The sequence below is a fragment of the Rhinolophus sinicus genome, linkage group LG17 (assembly GCF_036562045.2).
Source record: "Rhinolophus sinicus isolate RSC01 linkage group LG17, ASM3656204v1, whole genome shotgun sequence".
Classification (NCBI taxonomy): Eukaryota; Metazoa; Chordata; class Mammalia; order Chiroptera; family Rhinolophidae; genus Rhinolophus; species Rhinolophus sinicus.
The window spans coordinates 23,366,361-23,385,712 of record NC_133766.1 but is presented as its reverse complement, the minus strand read 5'-3'; the positions used below and the strand labels follow the sequence as shown (position 1 = coordinate 23,385,712).

Genomic DNA, 19,352 nt, shown 5'->3' with positions numbered 1-19,352 from the left:
GTGTACGTCAAGAACCAGCAGGATTATTTCTGTCTAATATGTTGATTTTCCCAAGAAATAATTCTAGCAAAGTCATGTCCATTTCAACTATAAGAAGGGTAACATATTAGTTTTCGAGCAATGAGGACAGCCCAACCTCGTTTTATTTCCTTCCTTTGGTCTGTTCATTCTTCATGTATTTGACAACACCTACTTACTTCACTTGGCCTGCATTTATTTATCAAGGGGCATTCTTTACCGTGGGCTTTTGATGTTCTCAGGCCTGTCTTAGTCTATAGATGTCTGTGTAATTCTGTTACTAGCAGCTAGCACCACCACACACATGGACATACCGTGTTTCCCTGAAAGTAAGACCTAACCAGAAAATAAGCCTAGCCTGATTTTTCAGGATGACATCCCCTGAAGCCCTAATGCATCAGAGCAAGAAAATAAGACCCAGTCTTATTTTTGGGGAAACACGGTACTTCATTCACACAGGCTCACTCTGGACTGTTGTGCAGGTCGAGCACTGCACAACTCCACGTGGCACCAGTCATAATGTGGTCCAGTGCTGTTCAATAAAACTTTCTGCCACAATGGAAATGTTCTTCAATCTGTGGTAGTCTATACAGTAGCCACTAACAATATATTGAGCACTTAAAATGTAGCCAATGTGATTGAAGAACTGAATTTGTAATTTTAGTTAAATAGCCACAAGTGGCTAGTGGCTACCATCATTAGACAGTACAGGCTATGTTTGTAAGAGCCCTGCTTTTATTCATACATCCATTCATCTCTGACAAATACTAACGGAGCTTTAGCTGTGAGCAGTGTGCTGTGCTAGGCTCTGCGGATACAGGTCCCCTGCTCTCAGGAAATTTCCAGTCTAGGCAGGAGACATGCTGATAAAGACATGTGGTGTGATAAGTGCTGAGGGAAGCATTTGCTGTGTGCACTGCTCCCCAGATGAGAGGCTGGGTCTGGCAGAGGGAGAGATTTCTTTTTCCCATGGGAGTTGTCTAAGCTGGGTCTTAAAATAGGAGTACTGTACACCACAAAGATAAGTGAGCGAGTGGTTTCCAGAAGAGAGATTGTTTAATATGTCTCAGTCATCTGATTGTGCTGGCATAGATGCCCTTGTGGTCAGCAGCGCACATCACTCTCAAAACTGTTTGCACAATTGTGTTTAAAAGAAAAAGCTCTCTGACAAAGGTTTTCTAAATGCCAAGATTCCCAGCTGGGGAGGGGTCTTGTTCATTCCTGTTTGGTTTTAAAAACCAAACACTTTCATACTTCTCCACTGCACAGATTATCACAACGTATTTGATCACTGAACTCTAGATGGGCTATACCGAACATCCTCGTGTGTGCACCTCTCTGTGACTTGTGCTGGTGTTTCTGCAGGCTGCATTCCTAGACGTGGCACGGACACGTCAAAGGGTACATTTCAAGTCTTTATGGTACTTCCACATTACCTCCCAAAGGCTACATCAAGTTAAACCTCCACCAAAAAAGAGTATGAAACTGCCAGTTTCCCTACACCTTCTGGGGACCAGGAGGAGGAGGGTGGCTTGGAGGGTGTAAGAGACACTGGTGGCCCAGCCCTGTCCCTCAGCTGGCACCATCCCTCTACATGCCCAGTGTCCTGTGTAAGCACCCGAGACACAGTGCCTGGGGACTGTCTCTAGGTCTGAGCCCGGGATAAGGCGGGCTTGTGCGATTTGGTTGGGAACTCTGAGATGCTAGGGAATGTGACAATCACCAGTGACTCGCCATTCTCCACAACAGAGGACACAGTGAGGGGGGTTTCAGGTCCAGGGTCAGCAGAGTCCATGTGGGCTGGGGTTTCAGCCAGAACTAGAAATACAAACTCAGGGAAGGAAAGAAAACAGGAAGGCCAGATCAACGTCTGGAAAGAAACAAGCGACCACTTGGTGCCCCTAGCACTATGTCTTTTCTTGACAAGCTTGTAGACCAGCCTGCAAGGCTGAGGCTGCTTCATCCTTGCGTCCTTCACCAGCAGGTGGTGCCCCACCCCTGATCAGGACAGGCTAGCAGCTGGGGACATGGAGGCCAAGGAAGGCCTGCCTCCACCCTCGGTGCCCCCGGGCGCTCTGCACTCCCTTCAGACCCAGACTTAATTTCTTTACACGTGAGTTCCAGTTCAGTTTCAACCACTGAATCACTGTGTGATCTAATATCCCTCTAGACCTCGGTTTTCTTAGCTATTAAAAAAAATGGGCAGAGGACATGAAAAGACATTCCTCCAAAGAAGACATACAAGAGTGAAAGAATCTTTCATAGGATGAAATCAAGAGATACATAATGCCTAAACTAGAGACAAGAAGTAGTAAGATGGCATGCTATTTAGAGAGATGGAGGTAAATAGCCAAAAAAGCAGCTCAAAAGAGCTGAAAGTGGTGACTTCTGGACAGAGGAAAGCATGGGGGAAATGTATTTTAGGAGAAATCGTGTAGAATTATTTAGCTGCGATTCAACTATGTACTTATAAAGCTTTAATGATACTTTCTAAAAGAAATAAAAGGGAAATGAGTAAATTGCCCAAGTTCACCCCGATCTGATGTGGTGGAGGTGGGATTTGAACAGCAGCAGCTGTGTCTAGGGCTGACAGCACAGACACTGCGCAACACTGCCAATAAAACGTCTACCTCCGAGTGCTGTAAACGCAAGGGAATGAGATATACAAGAAACCCAGTGGTGACATACTATAGGTGGTCAGAAAAGGAAAATTATTTTATCTCATGGAGCCAGCCACAGCTGCACACTTCCAGTAAGGAGGGTGTCATGCAGGATGTCATGTGGGGGTCTCTGGTCCCGCTCCCCACATAGGAACACAAGATATGGTGAGGCCAAAAAGGAACACCCACAGAGCCATAGATAGGGGAGTCATACCACTATATTCTCACTTGCGGCTGGTTGGAGACATAGAAGGCAGAAGCCACATGATCCGCAACCCACCATCCACTTGTCTCTGCCAACCAACCTCACTTGCTAGCTGCAATCCACCTCTCTGCAATCCGTAATTCACACTCCGCCACGCCACACCACGCCAGGATGCCACACCACCACGCCACACCTTGCTAGTTTAGCCATGGCAGTTATATCAGTGGCTAATGGCTAACCGGTAACAGCCGATGGCCAACTAATCACAGCTGATGACCATCTACTACCTGAGCCAGCACCTTTCTATGTGAGGCCGAGAGCCTGGAAACTGCTCTCTGGGGCTCTTTCCCCACAGAGGGTAAGGGGACTCCTGCCCTGAGTCCAGACCTGAGGGGCCTTGATGCTTGGAAGCAACTTCCTCTAAGTTTTCTAAGTGTCCCCTTCAGTGCCTGGGACTGGCCGGGGCCTGTGGTGTCATTTGGACAGGGCTCCCAGTTTCCAGATTCTGCCCTTCAGAGAATCTACACCCTCTACACTCTCTCCTATCTCTCTCCAGTAGGGTTGACCAGACACCCCCAGAAGCTCCAGCACTGGCTGCTATGAGGTCATGCCAGGGCCTATGTGGTCAGGCCGGGCTCCAGGAGGATACACTATTTTGTTCACAGTGTGCCGTTTTATTCACAGGGTTGTGTGCAATCGAGCTGCCGGAATGATGCTGATGACAAGATTTTGAGTGGAATCAAATTGTTTGTATAGACAGGGCCCCTGCAAAAACTTGCCCAGAATCCCTGACACCTGTGGGCAGCTATGTTTTCTGGTCCTGCCATATCCACCTTTCTCCCTTTCCCATGGCATAGCCTTTGCCCATTGGCTATAATTGTTGGTCTCAAAGCACCTAACTGAAGATTGGAACAATGTTGTCAGTTACCTAGATGATTTCCTCTACCATTATTAGTTATTCATTCCTTCAGCAAGTATTTATTGAGCACCTACTATGTGCTAGGACTGGGGAAAGCATGGGGAACAAGATGTATTCCTGCTTTCCCAGAGCTCACAGGCTGGAGGGGACACAGAGAGGCAGGCAGATGGATACAGCTCAGCAAATGTGGTGTCAGGGCAGGAGCAGTGTGTACACAGAAAAGGCGGCCTAACATGGCCTTGAATGGAACCTCAGAGGGGGGCTGCTGAGGGAACTGTGGTTTGGGATGGGGGGCTGGACTTCCAAGTGCTCTTCTAAGCCCAAGGTTCTATCCCGGTCCAGCTCTTTCCACTGTTTCAGGTTATAAGTGAGCTTGGGTTTCTGCCTGTGCATGTTAACTAGGGCCTAATGCATTCTCCATGTCTGAACTAAAAAGAACCAGAAGGGATCATCCAAGCAACTTTTCATGGTTCAGTCGGCACAACTGAGGCCCCCAGAGAAATGTCTCGCCCACGTCAGAGGCCAGTCACCGAACCGAGACCGGCACTCGGATCTCCGGTCTCCCAGGCCTGGGCTTCTTCCAACTAACTCAAGTATAGGACAAGGTCTGAGTTCCCTTAGGGCAGATGAAACCTCCCATTTTTTGAAGGCCACTCCACCCCCAGCGGGTGTCACAATCTTTCTCACATCCTCAATTCAGGATCCAAGAATTCTTCAATCAACAAACACTCCTGGAGCGTCTACTGTAAGTAAGCAGGTCTCCCTGGGAAGACAAAGTTCTGCCCCCAAGAAGTCACAGTCTGATGGTGGAGCATATATAGGACAAACACGTGATACGCTGGGGCTTCAGCATCTTTCTTCCTGTGTGTTGGTCCGTATTAGGCGCTCAGCGAACTGAAGGATCATTTTCAAAGCCGATCCGCAGGGAGACCCACAGGTAGACGAGGAGAGAAAGGAGGGGCTCGTCCCCCGTCCAGGTTGTGCGAACCCCTCCCGACGCACAGGGCGGGGCCGCGCCCGAACATCCTTACGCCTCCTTCTGCGTCCTGGTCCCGCTCGGTGCGCGAAGGGAGTGGTGCGGGGGCGCGCACGCAGGGTGTCGGGGGCGCGCCGCCGCCCGGGGACGCGCACGGGCTGGTCTCTGCCCTAATGCGGCGGCTGGCGGCGAGAGGCGCTGCAGGGGACGCGGGGGAAGTGGTGCCGGCAGCGGACAGCACAGACTGCGCCCAGGGCCGGAGCCCGAGCCCTTGGAGGTAGGTGAGCGCGGGCACCAGAGAGATGGGGGTGGGGGCACAGCGGAGGTCGTGGGAACGCAGTTAGAGACACTCCCTTTTTCCCGCCCTCCCCTTTCGGTCTCCATCCCCCGACCTGTCCCCATCCCCCTCTGTCCACATCCCGTCCTTTCTCTTCACACCGTCACCTGCCCTGAATCCACCCTGTTCTGCCCATATCTGCACCCCACCCCCATCCAGCTCCCGACCCCCTGCACACCCCATACCCTTTCTATCTCATGGCCGCATCCCCTCCCCCTTCTTGCATCCTAACTGTCCTCCCCCTTTCCTTCTGTCTTTGCCTCCTCCACGAGCCCTGCCGTGATACCTCTGTTTACCTACACACCCCGCTTGGGGTGATCCCCATCCCTTCTATTTATCCTACCCTGCACATCAGCCCCTCTCCTTGCCTTCCCCAGCTCTCTCCCTGCCTCATACCCCATCACTCTGTGTGCCTGTCTCTCCATCAGACCCCTCACTGTCCTCTCCAGGTCCCCTCTGTACACCCTGTCCCAGCTCCTTCCCAGCTGCTTCGGTCCCTCTCAATAACTCCATCTTCTGCCCCTTGGCTGTTAGCTCGCATGCCCCCCATCACCTTCCCCACCTGCCCTTGTCAGTGATGCTTGTAGCCACAGGGCTTGTACTGAGCCCCTCACCTGCCACTGGGCCCTCCTTCTCTGCTTGGGGAGGCCTTGGGCTCTGAAGGCCCAGTGTACTTGCCACTTATAACCCTTTTCTGCACGTTTGATCTTATTCATGGTCTGGGGGCAAAGGATGCTGGGATTGCTAGACCTTTCTTGTGTTCCTCTTCACCTAGCTGTTCAGGTTTGTTTCCTAGATGGACTGGGGGAGGGGGTGCTAAGCATAGGGAAGCTAGGATGGGGAAGAGGCAGGGTCAGAGGAATGGCTGAGTAGCCTCTCCCTGGTCTTGTTCTGAGCTTTGGGATGCAAAGGCCTGGATGAGGAGCCGCACTGGAGGGTTGGAGAATTTTGGATTTTAGAAAGGATTCTTCCTCAGCCTCCAAGTCAGCACTTTGGCTTCAGGAGCTGTCATGAGTGTAGCCAATGGGCTGGGCTGAGAGTGGGCAGAGTGCTGAATCACCTAGACTCTGATCCCCATGGCAGCCCCTCTCCTGCCCTGCCTGAGCCAGGCTCTGCTCCTGATTCCTTCTTGGCATTTCTCAGTGGTGTGTGTGTGTGCTGGGGAGAGATGCCTTCTCCCTCAGTCTGGAGGAGTGGGTAACAGTATCCCTTTTCTGCCTGTCCATCTCCATGGGATGATGTGTCATATCTACCCTTGGAACTATGGTGAACCCTGCGGGGCCTTAGTCAAATCTCCATCAAGGGCAGGCCGCAGAGCAGGAGTTGAATTGTTTGTATGGGCCAGAGACTGGCAAGTTCACAACCCACCAAACTTGAGACTTAAGTGGGAGAAGCCGAGCTGTAATGTGTGTGGAAAGAGGAAGCCCCTGGGGATAGAGGCCATACCAATTGTGGGAAGGCGGTAGGGGACAGGGAGAAGAAGAAAGGCAGAGACCCGTCCTCCCCTGGTTTGGGGATGAGAGGATCTGGTGGAATAGCATTGCAGGAAGAATTGCAGAAGGTGAGTGGGGTGGGGGTGGGGCAGGAAGCTTCCCCTGGCATTTCCTGGTCCAGGAGGCGACATCACCTGGAGCTGTCATCCTTGAGAGCTGATTGGATTAAGGTTCTGCCATTTAAATGCTTGATTTGGGCTCAGGTTAACGGGGGGATTCTGATAACAATGTACATAGATCCTAGTTTTGTGAAATGAATCTCACTCCATATGTCTTGTTTGACATCACAAAAGCTACACAGAGATCCACTGAGGCACAGAGAAAGAGGGGCCAGCTCCCTGGAAAGCTCCCTGTGGCTCTGAGGGGCTGACTCTTTCCGGGGCACATTGAGGAGGTGGCTGATATCGAGGGGGTGGGTTCTGGCTTTGGATATCAGAAGGGGGGAGGCACAGAGGAGGGTCCTGTTTCTGCAGTGACTGAGGGACAAGCTTCCAAGTCTCTCATCACTCTGGAGTTGCAACTTGTTCCCTTCCCCTGGCACCACGCTCCTCCAAGACCATCTAAGTGCTGGGATGTGAGGGTCATCACTTAGTTTTTAGGGAAAAAAATTCTTAAGCAGAAAGGGAGAGACAGAGAGGTGCAGGCCTCCGTCTGTTTGGTCTCGAGGAGGAGGGGAGAAAGAAGTGAGAGGAATTTAAGGCTGGTTACATACTTATTCCTTTAACAAATGCTAATTAAACCCTAAAATGTGCTGCTCTGCTGGGTGCTGGGATCCTAGAGATGAAAACAAGGCAGGGTCTGATCTCTCAGAGCTCCCAGTGTAATGGGAAAGAGAGACAAGTAATCAGACAAATAACACAGATAAGCTGGAGTGAGAATGTCTGCACGGGGCGTTGAACGGCAGCGTGTGTCATTCCAGTGGTGTGAGCCCCCTCCCCACCACAGCTGTGAGGAGGGCTGGGTTGATGCTGTCCTGAGGGTTAGGTCAGGGCTGGCTCTGAAGTGGACTCTGAGGAAAAGCGTGGAGGGGGAGGCAAAACAAGATGGTACCAAATCCCTGGTTTGAGAGGGAAAACGGGGTGTTCTTTGTGCAGCCGAACACGCTCGGTGCTGCCTCAGCCTGATTAGGGGCACCCGTAGGGAGCTCAGGGACAAGGTCGAGGTTACTTATCCTGCCCATGCCTGTCTCCTAAGCACTTGTGTTTGAGGGCCCAAGTATGGGCGGGATATGCTTAGAATGTCAGAGTGAGTCAGAGGAAAGATGCCCAGTTTCTGCCCTTGGGAGGCTCCTGCGCCTGATGGGGAAATAGCACGTCTTGCACAGATATGTTCTCAGAAACAAGGTGAGTGAACACATTGCAAGCTCTGAGGTGGGTGGAAGGGTCTTGCAGGTCGGGAGAGGGCAGCATCATGGAGTCAGAGAAGTCCAGATTGGGGGCGTGAGTGTTGAGCAGGGTAGGCCCTTAGCAGACATGGGCGTGAGCAGAGGTCACCATGAACATCCATAGCTGAACTGGGAAAGAGTCTCAGGATAGAGATACCTAGCCTCATCTTCTGAGGGCCCCTCCTCTTCCCCTACACCTAACTGAGTGCATTTCATTAGTGTGTCCTGAGCTTTTGTGTATATCCCAGGAACTGTGCTAGGTGTTGGGCGTATAAGTCAAGTTGAAGAGGCAGAAATGGAAAATCAAAAGTCACTACAAGACAATAGAGGTTATACAGAGTACAAAATAACAGTGGTCAGATGGGTTCCTGGCATTGGAGGAGGACTGCTAAGGGGTCACAGTGGACAGCAGGACCTGGAGTGATTGTACCTATCAGGATAGACCCCTGCTTTGGGTAGAGCAGCTTGATGTCAAACTTTTGAGCATTTACTCAAAATGCCCAGCGAGTTCCCAGGCCTAGCTGCAAGGGCAGACGCTATCATAGATGCATATAGCCTGGGCCTTGGGACTGCAGGGGAGGGCCCGGGGAGCTAATGGCTGTGCTGGGTGCTTGAGCAGGCACTTCCACAGCTTTGCTGACCTAGGCATTGGTCAGATGTGCCAACCAGCTAAAGAACTCTTGAGCCACCCTCCTTTCATTAGGTCTTGAGGCAAGCCAGGAGAAATTAAAGTGTCATGATGCAATAGTTATCATTATAGAGTGCTTACTAGATGCTAGGCCCCTACTCTGCACTTTACATACACCATCTCATTTAGTCTTCATAGGGATTAGCCCTACATAAGGAAATATGGTTAGGGGCCGGCCCGGTGGCTCAGGCGGTTAGAGCTCCATGCTCCTAACTCCGAAGGCTGCCGGTTCGATTCCCACATGGGCCAGTGGGCTCTCAACCACAAGGTTGCCAGTTCGATTCCTCAAGTCTTGCAAGGGATGATGGGCAGCGCCCCCTGCAACTAGCAACAGCAACTGGACCTGGAGCTGAGCTGCGCCCTCCACAACTAAGATTGAAAGGACAACAACTTGACTTGGAAAAAAGTCCTGGAAGTACACACTGTTCCCCAATAAAGTCCTGTTTCCCTTCCCCAATAAAATCTTAAAAAAAAAAAAATATGGTTAGGATCCTGGTTTTACAGATAAGGAAACAAACTCAGAGAGGTGGTTGTTTAAGATTGTAGAGCAGGGCAGTTGCAAAGCGAGAATTTAGGCATATGTTTGTTTGCCATCAAAGTCCATGCTCCTCTCTCATGTTTTGTACTGAGCTCCCCCTGCCCTCGTGGAAAAGTACAGAACTGGGATGTGTTATCTACTTGCACAAGGCTCTCTAGAAAAATCTGTTAGAAGGACCCTGCATGCATTTTTGAGAACCTACTATGTCCTTCTGAAGGATTGATACTGAAATGTGGTTCCTGCTTTCAAGTGGGGGAGAGAAGACAAACGTGAAACCTCTTGGGAATAATACAAGACGGTGTATAATTAAGTCTTTAGGCCTCGGGCAGTAAAATTTCACAGGAAGAAATGATCGCTCTGGGGTCAGGGAGGTGGCATGGCGTAGTGGAAACTGCTCGGCCTTTGAGTTCAGACAGACCTACATTCAAACTTTGCTTCTTCCACCTAGTACTTGAGGAGCTGCAGTTTCCCAGTTTGTAAAATGGGGATATTAATGTGAACCTTGCAGAGATGTTATAAGGATTAAATGTGATAAGGTAGTGAAGGGCCCAGCGCTGTACCCAGACTGTCACTTACCAAATGCCAGCTGCTGTTCATAGAGGAGGTGGGAGTGGAGCTGAGCCTTGAAGAACTGGCAGAATTTTGAAATGGAAGTTAAGAGGAGGGTATTCTAGAGGAGGGAACCCACCAGGTGTATAAGCAAAAACTTGATGAGTTCAGATTCCCTGGTAAAGAAGTGACCTGCCATATCGCCGTCTCCAACGTTCCTGCAGGAAAGTTACAGAAAAGGTCATGATGAAAACATGAGGGGCTTGTGTTCTACTTCTGGCCCCACCATTAACAGAGCTTAAATGTGTTTCTCTGTAAAACTAGAAGATTGCTGCTAGTCTCTTGTCCCAGAAGCCCATGTCTCTGGAATTGATGTCATTGATTAATTTCTTGGCCTGTATTTTCTCTCCCAAATGCCAGGCTATGAAAAAGTTGCAGTGCCTGGGTCCTGGTAGGGTCATTTCCTGGGGTCATCCGTCCTCATTCCCCAGCCGACTCCTGCAGCTCCTCTGAGAAGCAGCTGCCTGAGCATCTGCTTTCCCTCCTGCACTTGCTCCTCCTGGCTCTTCTGCTCCCAGGCTGGGCCAGCGCCTCCTGAAAGGCCTCCTGGCAACCCCTCTCCCCGTCATTATGATGCTAAGCGTGTTGTTAATTTTTCTGAGATGCTGAAAGAAAGCCCCAATCTGTTCTAATGAATTTAATTAGAGAGAGGCTTGGAGGGCTTCAGAACCTCTTACCAGGATCACAATAAATAGAGTTAAGGAGATAAACAGCCTGGGAACAGCGGCTCAGGGGTAAGAAGGGAAGATTTCCCACTCAGTCCGAGAATGAGGAAACCTGGCACCCAGGGTTGGAAGAAGGCTGTGTGAACTGTTGTCCACCAGGTGGGCCCCCTTGGGGCTGTTTTTGCCTGCCCCACCTGGCCCATGTACTTAGCTTCACACCTAGTTTTGCCTTTGGGTCGCAGCTATCACTCTGAAGAAGGTCTTATCATCACCAAGCATTTATTGAGCACCTGCTGTATGGCTAAGGGGTACCGCACCATCTTCTGGAGCAATGTGGAGGCTCTGAGACCCCGTTTCTGCCCTAAAGGAGATAAGAGAACACATGTTCAAATATAAGAAACATTTGCTAATTCCAGACAGTAAATGCAAGAAGGTTGACAGGAGATTATATTGGGCTTGGGTGATCTGGAAAAGCCTTTTGCAAGAGGAAGTATTTGAGGTGGGTCTTGAGACACCAAGACTTGAAGACTTCATAATCAGAATGGCTGCAAAGGCAGGAATGTGGATGGGATCTTTGACTCATAATGAATAAATGATACGGCTTGCGTGGTGGGTGCATATAATTCCGTAGTGAGGATATGTCTGGAGCAGTGCATTCAGATACGATCATAGAGGAACCTGATCGCTGGTGTCTACTCTTCTAACCTGGTTGTACTGGCCTCTCCCTTCTTTCCTTCTCTGAGCACGTCGGATGGCCAGCTTGGGGAAGGGCCTACGACAGGATGGTTCTGCCCTTTGTGCTGAGCTCACTCTCCTGGATTCGGTTTAGGTCACTTGGGTGGGTTGACCAGATGTTGTTTTGTTCTCAGCTCTTGTGACTTTCCTGGATGAGATAGCTGGCAGAGCGATTCCAATGTCTTTTCCAGTGATGAGAATTCCTTCCTCCTTTACTGATGCTGGCCAGTTTGCTTCTGCAGTAGTATTTTGTGCAAGCATTTAGTGGAATGTTCCAGTCAGGGTCAGTGAGTTTCATAACTCAACTCTTCATATTGCTAAGTGTTCTCGGAGTGTGCATTATATGCGTGTGTTGTGTGCATTTTTGTGTGCATGCTGCCTATGTTAGTGAAATTATTCTCACTAGATTGGTTCTAGTTCGATCTTTATTTATAATACAAAAGTTATTAAACATTTCCGGGCCTTAATTTGCTCCTTATTATGTGTAGATTCATAAGCTGAGTGCTTTGAGGATAGGATTTTAAACATGTGGAGGTATTATAACTATCATTTTGACAAGGAGTATAATATTGAGCTGAAATTTTAAGTCAGTTCTCCCTCCCCCTGGAACTTCTTGACTTGGGAGATTAGCCAGAATTTTATTTTGGGGTACCACAAAAGATGCTTTTAGCTATTTTCCATAGTCTACCTGGGCTTATGCATAATTAGTATTGAAGTTAGTACACTGCTGTCAGGTGTTGGTTGACCTATCCATGTGTGTTTACATGAGAGACATTGTTATAATGCCACTGTTATAATACCCATTGTGTGGTATTTTCCCACATGTTGGAGGTGACATGTTCTTTATGAAGGAAAATGCCTCTGAGGCCCTGGGCAATTTTCCTCTGCTGACGTAGGCGAGGACAGAAACTGGATCGCTGATTAGCATCACACGCTGAGTGGAATTAAAGACTTTGTGACTCACGTTGGGAGCTGAACCAGGGTTCTGGCTGACCCCAGCCCTGGACTCTGCCTTGGTTTGTTTTTACATAATGTTCATTGCATCTGCAGTTACTCTTTGAAGCCTCTGCTCTGTGCACAACATATGTCTGAGTGGCAACTTGTTTTGAGAGAATCCTTGACTCATTGAATGTTAGACATGGTTAGTCCAAGATTATTAGTTTACTGACCAAGAAACAGACGCTGAGGGGTGATGCAGCTTGCTTGTGACTGCATGGCTGGTGTTGGCAGAACTAGCTCCTCTGCATACTGGACCACTAGGAGTTTTAAAAACCACATCTGAACCTAGTAACTATACAAGATGATATGTAATGAAGTTCCCTAAAGCATGCTCTAAACTAGACGTGCTTTGGGATCTCAGAGAAGAGAGGAAATCAATGTAGACTAAAGTCCTTTTGGGAGATTTAGAAGCGCATCAGGGGCTGGTTTAGGTCTCTAAGAATGGCTAGGATTTGAATAGGTAATAGTAAGGCGAGGGCATTTCTGGTGGGATAAGGGAGCATAATCAGAGGTTTAGAGGAGGGAAGGTGTGGTCAAGCATTGACTTGGCCAAGGAGCAGTGGAAGGTGCAGCTGGAGGGAATGCCAGGGGCCAGGCTGCAGAAAATCTTGACTGACTGAGGAGTTGGTCTTTTTCTTGGAGTTGGGGAGGAGCATTTAAAGCTTCTTAGCTAAGCTTGCTCTTGCTGTGAAGAAGAGGTTGTGGTATTAGGAGAAGTGAATGGGAAATCCCTTCACAGGCACCTAGTGGTGTCTGGGAATTAGTTCGTTCTGAAGTGTTGTTCAGAGAAAAGGGGAGTGCTTGTGTTTTCTCTTGGGCGCCAGGAGGGAGCTTGTCGCTGTCCAGGGTGCTGACCTGCCATCTGAAAGATTTTTCTCATCAATAATGCCAGGTTAGAAAGTAAAGCCAGGGAATGCTTAGAACCAACCAAAGGGATCTAGAAAACAATTCTGGCCACAACTAGGTTGTGTGTGGGCTTTCTGGCAGCAAACTGGTTTACAGCATCTAACTTTACAGTCTTTGTGATGAAAGCAAAAGTGTGGGTTGGGGAAAGCTAATAATGGCCCTCCTAAGAAGAGACCATGTGTGTGCACTAAAGTGACTCAGTTTGTAGCCCTGTACGTTTTGCTTCAGAGTCTTTGTATTTACATGAGAATCTTAGCCCATTGCTTCTTTCATTGTGGAAAGTGCACTCCGTCTACTCAGCATTTCAGAGTACCTAGAACTTCTTCAAACACGGAGAGAGTAACAGAAGTTCCCAGAAGACCCTACTCATTACTTCAAATGAAACATCTAAATGTTCAGTGTTAGTACTGTCCAGTAGAGCGTTCTGTGATGATGGATGTTCTATACATGTGCTGTCTAACATCGTAGCACTAGCCACACCTGGCTTCTGAGCACTGGGAATGTAGCGGATGTGACTGAGAATTGAATTTTCAGTTTAATTTAATTTAATTTAAATGTGTGGCTAGCGGCTACTGTATTAGACTGCACAGCTTTACAGTCAGAATCTTGAGCTTTGAGCACTTTCTCTTGCTTTTTGGTTCCTCACGCCTAAACCTCTGTGATGTAGAGTAAAGTAGACTTTGGAATGGGAGTGAGTTTGACGCAGTGCTGAAGAAAGCCCCATGCTCAGTCTGAACTGGAAGTCTGCATCTGACTGTGAGTCCTGCCCTGACTCCTTATTGTCACAGTGACAACAACCATCCATGATGCACTGCAGTTTTCTTTTCAAGGGCAGAGAGAAGGCTCCTTGAATTCTGGCTGGGGTTCCAGGGACCTGATCCAAGACTTTTTGGAGACTTGAATGGGCAAGCGATGCCGTGTGTACAGCCCAGGAAGTTTGGCTCTAGGATGAGGTGGCACGCAGATGATGTGCTGTGGTGTCGGATGGACATCCAGCAGAGAGAAGTTCCTGGTCTTCATATATCTCCCTTTCTAACTCCTGACGTCTTTATATCCTGTTTACCTGGTACGGTGGACATGGCCCAGGACGGGGCTATGGTGAGCAGTAGAGGTACCAGGGGGAAAAAATGCTTTAAAATGCCAATCAACAAATAAGTGAAAATAACCTGTCAAAAGACTGGAGCAGAAAGTGTCCCTTGTGTTGCTGGTGGGCTGTGCCCCCTGCAACTAGAAACGGCAACTGGACCTGGAGCTGTACCCTCCACAACTAAGACTGAGAGAACAACAACTTGACTTGGAAAAAATCCTGGAAGTACACACTGTTCCCCAATAGAGTCCTGTTCCCCTTCCCCAATAATAATAATAATAATAAAAATGTCCCTTGTGTTGACATGTCTCAGTGCCAATAGGCCTGCCTAACCTTATTGTAAACATGCTTGAATTCCGTGGTTCTCTGGTCGTAGACTTGCCGTGTATAAATCTGATTTCTTAAACCAGACTGCATGCTTTCTGAAGCCATATCCTATAGTTTTCTCCTGTAGAATTTCAATGTGCTTATAATAATCCTTAATAAACACCTGCTTGTGAGGAGCTCTTTGTTAGCTTGGCACTATGGCTTTGACTCACAGAAAATGTGTGCACGTGAACACAGATAACTTTTATCGAGCCACTGCTGGACATAAGTCTCTGTACTTGGTACTGTGGACAGTGACAAAGGAGGAGCCAAGGATGGTTATTCTCAGTCTAATGGGAGAGCAAAGGCAGGCACGTGTGAAAAATGACACACAACTGATAGAAACAAAGAAGTGGCAGCCCAGATACAGGGTTGGGGGTGGGGTGCAGCGTGCTTCAGCGGCCAGATTATGTGTGTGTCTCTGTCTGTCCTTCTTTCAAGGATTCTCTCCTTGATGAGGCTTAGCTGGTACCAGCCACCTCCATGCCTGTGGTGACAGTGCTGCCTTTATGGTGGGTCAGGCAGTTCACTGTCCCACTAGGGCTGTGCTGAGCTGCCTATTCCGCAGCAAAGAGCACTCGGGGAGGGGGGTTGGGGAAGAGGACTGTGTGGAAAGGAAGAAACTCCTTTTTTTTCTTGTCACGTAAATGGTGACAGGGTTTTGCTCTTAGATATCCTAGTCACAGAAGCGGCCTGATGGGACTCCAGCAGCTCTTATACCTGAAGCCCTGTGATGCAGGCCCAGGTGCTGCTCGAGAGGAGACGAGAAGCAGAGCTTGGTGACGTGGCTCCCCATGTCACCTGAGTCCCCCTGCCCCCCGCCTGGCAGGGAGCAGGGGGCTGCATCTCCCAGCCGGGCTGGGGAGGGACTTCTCTGGCTGCCTCACGGAGGAGCCTGTCCTTTTCCATCCTCCATGTCCTCTCAAGTCACCTGGAGTCCTGTCACCGTGCACATGCAGAATCAGTAGGTCCGGACAGGGCCTGAGATTCTGCCTTTCTGACAGGCTCCCAGGTCATGCTGGTACCACCAGTCAGCAGACCACACTGATGGGCAGGACCTTATCCGTGGGTTCTGAATCTGTAACATGCTAGCCTCAACTGGGGAGATTTTAAAATGTGCTGATGCTGGGACCCACTCTATACCAAATGAACTGCCCCCTCCGAGAGCCGGGTCTAGGCTCCAGGATGTTTTAAAGACCCTCCAGGTGATTCTGCTACACAGCCAGCCTGAAAACGACTGGCTTTCTGCATAGTTTTTCTTCTCCCTCTGAGACGCTTTTCCCCTGGCTGTGCCTCCCTTACCCCAAGAGACTAAGTGCCTGAAGGGCAACAAAATGCCATATATCACCAATCCTGCCCTGCATGTGGTGGTTAGCTTGACTGGTTACAGCATAACGCCCTAGGGCTCTATCCTGTGGCTGCACCATTAGTCATGAGGGATCAAAGATGTGACTGGCTTGGAACAAGCCAGTTCCCTTTTAGAACAAGTCAGAGTGGGCTTCCAGTGCCTGGGACCATGCCTGGAACTTAGAAACTTGCAGGAAATGTATGTTGAATGGATGAGTATTCCAGTGTGGAGTGACAGAAAGGGCACTGGATTCGGGATATGAAGACCCGAGGGATTAGGGATCTAAAGGGACCAGGGCAAGTTATTTAACCTTCCTTCGCTTTCATTTTCTCAGTGGCAAAATGGGGATCATGATGCCCACCCAACAGGGCTATTTAAATAAGAATGATAAATGCTAATGTATAAATCAACAGTTGTGTAATAGTCCATTTTACGAGTGGCAGGGCTAAGCCATGGCTATCGGTCCTCTAATCCTCATTCTCACAGACCCTCCCAGGTCCCACCATGCACGCCTGTCTGCAGAGCAAGGGCGCTAAGGGGGGTGCCGTTGACTGGACCCCTACTGTGTGTCAGGGACTATGTGAGATGCTTGCCTTTTGTAATCTCGTTTATTTATGACAACCCTTGGATTGGCTGTTATTATCCACATTACACTGAGAAAATGGGGACTCAGAATGGGAACCAACTTGCCCAAAGTAGGACAGCTCTGAGTGGTAGAGCTGGGATGGGATCTGATTCCAAAGTGTACCCTGGCTTACTACCCAGCAGACAGCTGAGTTCCAGCACACGCTGATGGCTCCTTTGTGTGAGACGCTCCCTTGCCTGGGAGTCACTTGTATTGAAGAGTAAGAGCAGAGTCTAGGTATCCTGGAAACTCTGATCTGCCATTAGGAATGTCAGGGTCTGATGGCACCAGAGCGCTGAGTCTTGGCTAACACTGCACTGTACAGCCACTGCTCAGTCTTCTTCCGGCCCCAAGGTGGAGGTGGGACACCCTCCCCATGGGAGACTCACCATCTGCCCCACGGTCCCCTTCTGTTGACAGAGCCACGGAACCCAGCTCTTGTCTATTTTGCCTACATAGGTTTACCTTTCATTCTGGTGCTAAAAGAAAACGGGAGCATAAAAGGGGACAATCCCATGAGCCTCCCCTTGTCCACAGATGGAACATGCACAGAATGTTTTCATCACCTGGTGCTAGCGCTCCATCCTGGTCGGGGTCCCATCTCCAGTAGGTTCAGCACTGAGACAAGACCCCAAGGTCGGTGTCCTCATGCCCGCCTCTGCAGCTTCAGCAGCGCCGCCATTATTACAAGGGCACATTCTGGCAGAAGTCAGCCTGGCTCAGCTGTTCAATAAGAGAGGGGAGGGCTGATTTGCATGGTCTGACCAGTTACACAGGGATCCAGGTACTGCTCTATGTGTACGTTGACGAGTTCTTTAACTCAGCACCTTGCCAGGGGTTAGCTGAGACTCACTGGATCCAAACTGAGAAGCAGAACTATGTATGTAGTTCAGCAGACAGGTAACCCGAGCGTGACTACACAGGCACAAACACTGCACGATGGGCTGCAGATACAAATTTCTAGTGCTCCTCACTGAGACGTGACTAACTCTGTTTATATCCGGTCCACATTCGTCCTCTTGCTGGGCTCTAATTTGGCTGGTTTGTCTCATGTATTCCGTGAAATTCTGTGCTGGGATATTGCTTCCCTGTATCAGGGCCAGTATTACAACATCCAGAACTTTCTTAAGCTTTGTTTATGAATTGTTCAAAGTTTACTTTTAAGCACAGAAGGTTTACCCATTAGTGTTGCTTCAGTACTTTCTTTGCTAAATCCCCATTTTATATTTTGGCTTTCTTCCCTCTCTTTCTCTTTGAGTGTCCCTAGGGTTTTCTGTTTCTGAGAACTCTGTTTCCTGTCTCTGGTTCTGTATGGTCAGCATTCTGCTCCTCTGACAGGGATAAAGACTTCGAGTTAGGCCCTCTCACCCGGAAGCCTGGCCGCCCGTGACCCGTCTGTGTAACACTATTAAACACCCCGTTTAACCACGGAGGTCTGGGATCTTAGTGCTTAATCTTTTCACTCCTACAGACCTGTGGCTAGTCGAGCAAAAGTATTTTAGGAATCAGCATGAAGCCTACTGGGTTTCTGGGACTTGTATGGGTTTGGCTGTTGCCCCCACCCCAGGTTTCTGACCTTTCCTTCTCGGTCTGGCTGCCCTCAGCAGTGAGGCCGTCATGACTTGTCCCACTGCAATGACAGTTGGTAGAATGTGCAGGTTAGGGGGAGGCCAAGGTTAAAGGCAATACAGTGAAAGACTGAATGCTGTGGCGGGAATGCTGTGGGGCCCTGCTGGAAGGTTCTGGAAGGCTGATGCAGGATTGGGGTCAGGGCCTGAGTCAGGTGCTGGCTGCATTCTGAGTCAGACTAGGAAAACCCTCTCTGAACACATCCATGGTTCTTCTGTGTTCTTGCAACCTTGACAAATAAAGGGGGAGCTTTTAGCTGGCACCATAAAAAGTTGCAGCTGGGGCTTCTGAGAGCAAGAATGCCTTGTTTCTCATTGGGCTGGTGACGGCATCTAGGGGTTACCCAGATGCTGGTGTGTTGGGGACAGACCAAAACAGGCAAAGGACTATCACTGGTGGGGAAAGATGTTCTGTTGGCTGGGACTGCTCATTTGTCTGTGTTCTCCCCTTTCTCCCCTCCCCGGGTTTCTTTTCTCAGTTCCATTGTGGAGTGCATGTGTTTGGTCCAGGAAATAGAAGACAGTGCAAAGCAAGGGCGCGGATTCAGAGTGTCTGGGTTCAGATTGGTTCTCTACTCACAAGCTGTGTGTTAGGTGCTGTGAGAATTACAGGGGAGAAGAAAAGGTCATTTTTGCCCTCAAATACCTGCATGCTAGTTGAGGAAGCATACGAGGTATCCATGTGTGGCGAAGGTAACTAACAACCCAAAGTAATAAAAGGATCAATGAAGATGGATAGCTTAGGCCACAGAGCCCTTGGAGTTCAGGAGAAAGTTTATTTTAATCTATGGTAGCCTGGAAAGACCACAGAGGAGATTGAGAGATGGACCTCTTACTTGTTCTGTGCTCCTAACAAGCTCATTAGGGAGCGTCTCCAAAGGGGAGGGGCGGAAATTCAGAAGAAATGGACAGTGCAGTTATCCTTGTGCCTTAATTCCTAACTTCGTGCTGGCTGCACTCACAGGGAAAAAGCGTGATGGGGAGGAAGGGATGGCTTTTCAGAGCCCCACAGACGGTGAAGAAACCAACACAAGAAGGTTAGTCAGGAAAACAAAGGCAGAAGTGAGATGCACGTGTCAGGCCAAGGAGTGAGAGCCCATTTCTCACAGCGAGCCATTTTGGTCTCCTTGCCGTTCTTCTGATCTAATTGTATCCTTATCATACCC

General features: G+C 49.2%; 1 protein-coding gene across 25 annotated transcripts in view; it reads left to right on the top strand.

Moving 5' to 3' along the window:
* Positions 1–4,899: 4,899 nt before the first annotated feature.
* The window catches only part of NFASC (neurofascin), a 177,347-nt gene continuing 162,894 nt past the window's right edge, over positions 4,900–19,352 (top strand). For 22 of the 25 annotated variants that reach the window (XR_012492907.1, XR_012492906.1, XR_012492909.1 and 19 more), the window contains exon 1: positions 4,900–5,055. Coding sequence is in view for 18 of the 25 variants with exons in the window: in XM_019711426.2 (XP_019566985.2) it covers positions 4,952–5,055 (104 nt within the window). In the remaining 7 variants the exon portion in view is untranslated. Of the gene's footprint in view, positions 5,060–19,352 lie in introns of all 25 variants that reach the window. The other 3 variants (XM_019711414.2, XM_074322284.1, XM_074322285.1) reach the window with 3 other exon arrangements.